Source organism: Astyanax mexicanus, chromosome 13 (genome assembly GCF_023375975.1).
Source record: "Astyanax mexicanus isolate ESR-SI-001 chromosome 13, AstMex3_surface, whole genome shotgun sequence".
Taxonomy (NCBI): domain Eukaryota; kingdom Metazoa; phylum Chordata; class Actinopteri; order Characiformes; family Acestrorhamphidae; genus Astyanax; species Astyanax mexicanus.
The window spans coordinates 44,795,001-44,804,474 of NC_064420.1; the positions used below are offsets into that span (position 1 = coordinate 44,795,001).

Consider the following 9,474-nt stretch of genomic DNA (forward strand, 5'->3'; position numbering starts at 1 on the left):
AGTAGGGGAGCAATAGAAGGTACTTTATAATGGCACTCATTTGGACACATGATGGACACTCATTAAGACGCATAATTTGGGCAGATGATGGACCCTCATTACGACACATTATCAACATTTCTTGAACTAGAGTGCACGTCATCATAATTAAAGTTATTAAAGAATGTTCTTGAAAGCACTCGATCACTTTTTCGCCCAATATGAGGAAACAGGACCGGTGTGATTGGTGTATGGTAGACACTAGGTGGCAGTGTAGTGTCATTTATAGTATAATCAGCCTCATCTGTCTCATTTGTAATATTTGGTCTCCTTCTGATAGTATACTTTAACATCAACTCTGGTGAGATTTTCCTGTATGTCCTGTGATGATATTTTAAGTTTATTTAAGTTGTTAAATAACACAAATGATTTAGAAGACAATGTACTGGCTGATTTCTAATACATCTAATTGTTTAGTTATACACTGACATGACAAAGTCAAGGAACAGCACTATGTTAGTTGAACTCAAACTTTTACCTCAGAGGACAGCTTGGGAATGCCCACATCTGTATAGGGTGTGAGGGGTTATCTTGTGAGGGAGGTCAAAACGCTGGTTAGCATGCTCATGGCAAGGCGATGTGAGGTCTGATTGTTGGTGCAGATGGATGGCATATTCTGTTTCTGAAGGTGTGTAAGCATTTAACATTCCTCAATCCACAGTGTCACATGTGTACCAGGAATATGTCATAGAAATGCATTACCACCCGCAGTGGATGGTATCTGCAGTGTAGTGGTAATGATGGTGACCTGTGGTGTCTGGCTAGAATTGTCCATGTGAAACAAATCCACATTTATTAATTCAGGAGCCCCCACCAACATTTCCCACAAGTTAGTTCATTGTTAATTGCTTCCATGAAACATGGCAAAAGTCATGGGACACTATACTAGGTCCTGTCCCACGACATGTGGCATGTTGCATGTTGTATAAATCTATTAAAAAATATTAATAAGGTTTTTATTCCTGTGACTGTATAGTACATGACAGGGCTTCATGTGAATACATACATATTAAGATGACATATGGCATAAATAATTAGACCTGACACAGTAATTATGTTATTGACTTATTGTACATTATACCCCCAATGTCTTTATGTGCATATTTATTTATGTAAAAAGGAACGGTAGGATCTTAGTGATACTTTTATTGAGAATTTTAAGTCTCAAGTCTGTGGGCATGTATCATGAAGGAAAAGAATATTTTTATTATTTAAAAAAAAATATGCTGCAATCTTTTGATAGGCAGTATGAATGAATTGCTAAAAAATCTACATCTCCCAGTCTGTTGTTAATTAAAGTGTCAATCTGTAAATTTGGGGGATTTGGAGATCTGTCTGGTGAGAGTGTGTAATTGTACAGAGCATGTGCAAAAGTACTTTTAAATGCAGATTAACGTAAATAAATTGCTGTTTGAAATTCTGTGATTTTGAGTATATAGTTTGAAATAGAGTGTGGTACTCAGGGGGTGCTGGCTTGGTAGTTCTTAGAAGCAGGAGGCTCCGGTAAGAGAGCAGGGCTCAGAGAGATGTTCATTCAACAGATCTTTAATAGCCAATTTAGTGTTGAGTACACAGCACTGGGACATCAGCTCGGTACAAGATAGTGTTGTGATCAGAGGTGTGTGTCTGTGGAGCGTAAGTGTATGGTATATGTGTGGCTGTGAACAGAGAAGAGAAAATAAATTACAATGTGTATAATGTGTCTGCCTAACACATAAACAGCAGCTGAGACTCACATCTCTCATACTGATTAAATTTAGTGCAAACTAATCACACAAAGCAGTTACTCTACCAATAAACACACATTAATAGCTTAACTAAGTGCTTAAGTATTTAAACAGCACAAATATCGACATAGAATTAACATACACACAATATCACTGAATTCAGCTCCTACAGTTCACTCGGCTAATTACTCGTGTTCACTACTGGCATTTAGCATATAGAGAAATGGAAAAAATATAGCGTAAATATATTAACTAATTACCAAATATGACTCATTAGAGAGATATTTACCAAGAAACTTACTTTGGTCAAATTGACGCACACAAATGGTGAATTTAAAGAGTATTTGCCACCAAACACACAGTGCAGCTGCTTCCAGCTCGGTAGACTGCACGAGGGAACTACAGGAGCTCGCAAGGGACAAAACACAAACTAACACTAAGAAAATAACAATTACTGTGGGGCTTTGGCGCCATCTAGTGGGCGTCTATGAACTACACCTCACTAAATTAACTGAAATATAATCAATAAGACTTTCCTACAAAGCCGCCCCCAAATTTAGAACTAATCTAGATTTAGAATCTTCCAGTGAAGCAAAGGCATCTTGAAGTTCCGCTGCTCCACCTCTGAAATTTGTGCCCCTGTCAGACAGAATCTCAAAAGGCTTACCCCGTCTGGCTACAAATCTCCGCAGTGCCATCAGAAAAGCCTCTGTATCTATGCTCTCCAATAGATCCAGGTGTACACAACTTGAAGTCATACACTTGAATATGACTCCCCAGCGTTTCTCTAATCGCCGTCCAATCTTGACACTGTACGGGCCAAAACAGTCCACTCCAGTGGACCAAAAGGGTGGCTTGTACAGACGGAGCCTGGCGGATGGTAAATCTGCCATCTTGGGTATCACAGGAGTAGCTCGCCACCTTCTACACTCGGGGCAATTATGCTGGTGACGTTTAACTGCCTCTCTGCCTCTTAAGACCCAGTATCTGCGCCTAATTTCACCAAAAACTCGTTCTGGCCCAGGATGGTGCAGTTCATCATCATATTTCTGAATAAGCAGCTGTGTGATACGGTGCTTAGAATCCAGCACTATAGGATGGATAGTGTCTGGATCTAAGTCTTCTGCCCTCCGAAGTCTTCCTCCGACCCGTATGAGACCAAGAGCTTTGTCCCACTCTGGAGCAAGAGCAGCTAATCGACTTTGAGGGGATACTGATCCTTTGGTGGGCAGAGCAGATAGTTCATCTGGGAAACTCTCTTCTTGTGCTCGTTTCAGTAAATAGAGTTCGGTGTCCAAGGCATCTGCAGCAGTCCCATTACACTTTTCTGGGCCACAAGCCGCCCCATGAAGATATGGTGAGTGGTGTTTATGAGGTCAGTCCAAGTCTTGAACTGACTGATGTCGGGCAGCTGAGGACTTGTAACTGTGGTATTGCCACAAAAGACAGCTTTCTTCAATTCTTTATCCTCGCTGTGGGGCTCTAGGACGGGTAAAGATGGCCAGGAACTTGGATGGTAATGAAGAAATTGCGGCCCTCGATTCCAGCGATGTGGGCGGCTGAGCTCTAGCAGTGATTTGCCTCTGGTCAGATCGTCTGCTGGGTTATCAGCTGTGTTGACATACCTCCAGTTGGTGACTTCTGTGAGAGTCTGGATTTCAGAGATGCGTGTGCCCACGAACACCTTATAGCGACATGAATCAGACTGAATCCAGTTTAGCACAGTTGTTGAGTCAGTCCACATGGTGATGTCACTGATAGGAATGGCTAGCTCTGAATTAAGGACTCCTGCCAGCTGTGCTCCAGTGAGTGCAGCACACAATTCTAGGCGTGGCATAGAAATCTGCTTGCGGGGAGCCACTCTGGATCTTGCCATCACAAATGAAACATGGACATGCTCCTGTGCACATTGTGTACGAAGATACGCTACTGAGCCATACACCCTTTCTGAAGCGTCACAGAATACATGTGCCTCTCTTATTGCTGCTTCACTGTCTGCACATGGGGGAACATAGCATCGAGAGATCTCAACTAGAGGTAGATTTACAAGCTCAGCTTCCCAATTTCTCCACAGCTCCAGTAGGCCAGCAGGAAGTAGCTCATCCCAGCCAATCTCTGTCTTCCACAGATCTTGTATGATGACTTTAGCTCTTGTCGTGAAGGGTACAAGGTACCCCAAGGGGTCATATTGTGTAGCTAGGACTTTATACACATTTCGGAGAGTAGGCTCGGAGTATTCCACTGGTCGATGTCGGTAGCCCAAACAATCTGTGAGAAAATTCCAGCGCAGGCCCAGGGTGGATTCTTGTGGGTCTTGACTTTGCTGGGACAGCCAGAGTTCTGTGCTGGTTGCTTTAGCATCTGCTGGAAGGTGTTTTATGGTTTCTGGGACGTTACTGGCCCATTGCCTTATTTCAAAGCCCCCTGCAGCTAGCAGTGCTCGAATGCGGTCGATGAGGTTCTTGGCTTTCTCAACAGAAGTGAAACTTTGGAGGCAGTTGTCGACATAAAATGCCTGTTCTACGGAATTCACAATGTCCCCATTGCCCTCTCTGTGCTCTCTCACGTGATGCTGAAGCGCATAGATAGCGCAACAAGGGCTGCATGTCGTCCCAAAGGGGAGCACCTGCCACTCAAACACAGTGGGTTCATCCTCCTTTCTCTCTCTCCAGAGGAAACGCAGCAGTGGTCTATCTTGAGGAAGCAGACAAATTTGATGGAACATGGATTTGATGTCCCCACTTATGGCAACTGTGTGTTCACGAAACCGTAGTAGAACTCCCAATAAGGAGGGTCCCAGGACTGGACCGGCTAGGAGGTTGTTATTGAGACTCTGGCCCCCATACTGGAAAGAGCAGTTGAAGACCAGCCTGGCTTTACCATTATGGTACACAAGGTGGTGGGGAAGAAACCATGACTCTGTGGTAGACTCAACAGATTCAGGTGACAACCTCTGGACATGACCTGCTTGCTCTAATTTTGCCATTTCTTGATGGTAGTCTTGGGCTTGCTTCACATTTTTTGCGTTGCGGCGCTCTGTGCTCCTTAGTAAGGAAAGACAGGCTGTTGTGGGTGCTTTGAGAAGTGGTGAGTCCTTGCGCCTCAGCAGAGGTGTTGCGTACCTCATTACTCCATCAATCTTGACTTGGGCAGTATGTTGCTCCAATAAAGCTAGAGCTTGCTGATCCAACTTTGAGCGTGTGACACGTTTGTCTCCAGCATAAGGCAGTGTGTCTAATTGCCAAAGTTTCTCTACATGGAGCAGGAGATCAGAAGCAGGCGACGTGACTGTTGTGAAGAGGCATTGCTGGTCACTTGCAGTCAAAGGAAATATGTTTGATGGGCCTTGTAGAGCCCATCCAAGAGATGTGCAGACTGCGACAGGGCCTCCAGGTGGACCAATTCTGACTGGCTGGGTAGGAACAAGCAAGTGGGGGAAATCTGACCCAATAAGTACTACTGGGTGAACTCTGTCTATAGGTGACAGGGGTAGACCCTGTAGATGATGGTACTTTGCAGTCAGAGCCTTTACTGGGTAGCTATGTTCGGATAGTCCAAGCTCATCTGCTGAAAAGGCATGATGAATCTTGAATCTCTTGCTTGGGTTATGAGCAGGTGAAATGTCAAACGAGACAGATGATCCTTGTAGTTGTATGACATCATGGCGGATGGTTCTCAAAGAAAGGATTTCAGGCTCTTTCCCCAGACCCAGACACTGGACAGCAGGGGAGAGGATTATGGTTCGCTCCGAACCATCATCCAACACTGCGAAGGCTTCCAATGATTTGTCCCCACTGTGCAGAATGACTTTGACTACTTTTAGCATAACTCTCTGAGGGCGATTGGGACGATCCAGATATATAGTGTCTGGAGAGGCATTGACCATGAGGACTTGACGAGTCTCTTGCTGACTTGCTTCATGCAGTACGGTAAGATGTTGCCTTTTACAGATGCTGCAAGGTTTCTTAAGAGTGCATTTCTCCGGTTTATGATTTCGTCCACAGCGCCAGCAGCCTTTGTCCTTTAGCCATTCTGAGATCTGGCTGGGGTTTAGGGACTTGAACTTGGCACAGACACTAAGGTAGTGCTCCCTGGTGTTGCAGTAAGGGCAGTATGGTTTAGGCTTGTCTTTACCTTTCATGAAGGCTCCTTTGTTGATGGATGATGGTGTGGAGTCTCTCGCAACACTGTGCTCTGCTCCATAGTAGATGGTGGATGCCAGTCTCTGATTTCTTTGTACCTTCTTCATTGGTATAACTGGCTCATGGAACAGTTCAGCAGCGCGGCTTGAGATACGCTTGGCCTTTGATTTCAGCTGTAGCCATGCAGAGAACTCAGGAAGTGTGTAAGTTCTATCAGTTCCAGTCTGCAGTATACCATGACTGAAGCAATATTCAACGAACCCATCACGGTAGTTTGCAGGAAGCTTACTTAGAAGTCTATCCACATGCGAGCCACACTTTAGCTCATAGCCATTGTCTCCCTCCAGGGAACGGAGCATGCCAACTAGAGCATGTACGGCAAGCGCAAAGTTATCAAAGCCTTCTGTATCTCCCATTCTGAGGAGAGGGGCATTCAGGATAGTTCCCAATTCACTCTGGACAAGCTGGCGTGGTTGCCCATATTTCTCCTGGAGAGCATGCAGAGCTGTAGTGTAGGGAGTAGGGTCGTACATGTAAGCCTGAGCAAGTTTGTAGGCACTTGGCAATTTCAAGTGATCTAGAAGAACTTGATATTTGAATGTCTCTGTTAAGTGGCTGTGGGCACCCATGAGACTGTCTAACCCCATTTTTAGCAGGGCGAAATCTGATTCTTTTCCACTACTGAAGGTGGGCAAAGATGGCTTGGGTATTCCATAGGAAGTTGCAATCAGCAAATCCATCAAGCTAGTGTTTGGTGCTGATGTTGACCCTTGGTTTAGATGGGATGTGCTCAGCCTTGGTTGGGTATAAGATGGTTGAGGAGCAGGATGATGCAGATTGGGTCCTATATCCGGGTTGTTTTGCATCACAGGGTGTGACTGGGCTTGACCGATCATGTTTAAACCGGCTACGTCTCTGTGAGGATTGCTCACTTGATCTGGGGTCTTGTAGCATCTAGGAGGCTGTACAGGATGAGAAGGAGGCTGGCTAGGAACTGAGAACCCCTGGGGCACACTAGGAAGCAGTGTAGATGCAAAGGGTGGTGCCCATGGTGACTGCATATTGAGATCATAGGTTTCATTAGGCTGCATTGTAGCATAGATTTGAGCCACTTGATGGGCTCTAGCTGGACTTCCAGTAGTGTGCTGTTGAACTGGAGGTGCAGGAGGTGACTGCTGTAAAGCTACTGATGGAGGTGCTTGGTTGACTGGAGTCATCTTGTAGCATGGAGCTGGAACTGTGGGATCAGATGAGCTTTGGGCTGGGAATATCACTTCACTGACCCTATTTGGAGTAGAGTGCTCAGAAGACTCTATCTCTGACTCTTTAAGGAAGGCTGCAATGAGTCTTGCCTTTTCAAGCTCTATTTCTTTCTCCTTTAAGCGTCTCTGCAGGGCTAACTGACGAGTGAGACATTCTCTGCTTCGATGTGCAGCTCGAGCCTCCTCATCTAGCTGACGGCTCTTTCTTTCCTGCTCTCTGAGTAATTCTTCTCTCTGATCGAGGGCTTTACGAGCTTGATCGTCTAATAGTTGACACTGTTGCTCAGCTATGTGCTGTTCTTCTACTTGACGCTTTAACTCTGTCAACTCCAAACGTTTAATACGTTCTTCCAGCTCTGCAGCTTGTACATCAGTTAATGCTGCTGTTGTAGAGCGACCAGAAATGGAATTCACACTGACCTGTGACCTTTGTCTGCTGCATTGGGATCCAGACAAGGACTTGTGTGATGGAGATTTGCTGGATAGCGGAGGTGGCACTGATACTGGTTTTGGATGGTACTCAACCTCATAATCGTTGAGGTGGGCTGGAGGACGTCTCTCTCGCTGGATACATGGATGCACAGAAGGTTCCTCTGTGACTTCGTGGTCTTTATCCATACTTGCTTCTAAGGTTTCTACCGATCCGGCTCGAAGGACCATGAAATAGAGTGTGGTACTCAGGGGGTGCTGGCTTGGTAGTTCTTAGAAGCAGGAGGCTCCGGTAAGAGAGCAGGGCTCAGAGAGATGTTCATTCAACAGATCTTTAATAGCCAATTTAGTGTTGAGTACACAGCACTGGGACATCAGCTCGGTACAAGATAGTGTTGTGATCAGAGGTGTGTGTCTGTGGAGCGTAAGTGTATGGTATATGTGTGGCTGTGAACAGAGAAGAGAAAATAAATTACAATGTGTATAATGTGTCTGCCTAACACATAAACAGCAGCTGAGACTCACATCTCTCATACTGATTAAATTTAGTGCAAACTAATCACACAAAGCAGCTACTCTACCAATAAACACACATTAATAGCTTAACTAAGTGCTTAAGTATTTAAACAGCACAAATATCGACATAGAATTAACATACACACAATATCACTGAATTCAGCTCCTACAGTTCACTCGGCTAATTACTCGTGTTCACTACTGGCATTTAGCATATAGAGAAATGGAAAAAATATAGCGTAAATATATTAACTAATTACCAAATATGACTCATTAGAGAGATATTTACCAAGAAACTTACTTTGGTCAAATTGACGCACACAAATGGTGAATTTAAAGAGTATTTGCCACCAAACACACAGTGCAGCTGCTTCCAGCTCGGTAGACTGCACGAGGGAACTACAGGAGCTCGCAAGGGACAAAACACAAACTAACACTAAGAAAATAACAATTACTGTGGGGCTTTGGCGCCATCTAGTGGGCGTCTATGAACTACACCTCACTAAATTAACTGAAATATAATCAATAAGACTTTCCTACATAGTTTTGTGCATTTTGGTCATTTATGAAATGCTCTCAACATGTAGAGAGCAGGCACATCCAACAAACCTACTAGACCCCTCTGTTTTTTCAGAATAATTAAATTAAACAATGCATAAAAGTTCATGCCAGGACACTGACACTATTATTCAAATATTTACTCACCTCACAACTCAGAACTACTATTACTTTCAATTTAAAAGTAAAAAGTTTTAGGAACTGCTGCTTTAAAAGTCAGTTTATTGCTATATAAAAGGAAGATACTTCATTTTTATGCTGTTATTTTATCATTATATTATTGGCATTAAGTCTGCTATTAAAATTAGTTATTATGACAGCCCTAGAACAAGTAATGATTCTGTAGTTCATAACAGGCTGAGGCAGTATAGGCCTGTTAGAGGCTTGTTTGGAGCAGCAGCACTGCAGGTGAGACAGACAGTGTCAGTTACAGCACCAAGTGGGGTGATAATCCTGGGGGTTGACAAAGCTCGCCAACACGCACTCCATCACATCTAAGTGGCATTATTGATTTCATGTGAGGAGCAGCTATTTTTAACCCCAAAGCGAATGTGTTCCAATAACAGTTCCTACCCACAGCCCACCACCACCATCGCCACCATTTAACAGCTCTATATCACACTCCCCAGAACATGCTGTATAGGCCAAGGCACTATATAGTGTGTGTGTGTGTGTGTGTGTGTGTGTTAATTTGACTGTTTCCTCAGTAACAGTACGATATGAGATCACTCTTTGTCACATTTTGAGCTGATAGAAGAATCACTCATACAGAACAGGTTTTACATACAACAGATTTTCAGT

The 9,474-nt window shown here is 44.1% G+C and overlaps 1 protein-coding gene and 1 long non-coding RNA gene across 2 annotated transcripts; both read right to left on the reverse strand.

Moving 5' to 3' along the window:
- Positions 1–1,568: 1,568 nt before the first annotated feature.
- LOC125806752 (uncharacterized) lies at positions 1,569–2,321 on the reverse strand. Its single transcript, XR_007441570.1, has 2 exons — positions 2,068–2,321; positions 1,569–1,697 (listed from the first exon to the last, which is right to left on the reverse strand). It is a non-coding gene; the product is annotated as an uncharacterized LOC125806752 (long non-coding RNA).
- A 718-nt stretch (positions 2,322–3,039) lies between these two features.
- LOC111195821 (uncharacterized) lies at positions 3,040–8,649 on the reverse strand. Its single transcript, XM_022684314.2, has 2 exons — positions 8,417–8,649; positions 3,040–8,046 (listed from the first exon to the last, which is right to left on the reverse strand). The coding sequence occupies exon 2, from the start codon at positions 7,828–7,830 to the stop codon at positions 3,040–3,042; it is 4,791 nt and encodes a 1,596-aa protein (XP_022540035.2). The 5' UTR covers positions 7,831–8,046; positions 8,417–8,649.
- Positions 8,650–9,474: the final 825 nt, after the last annotated feature.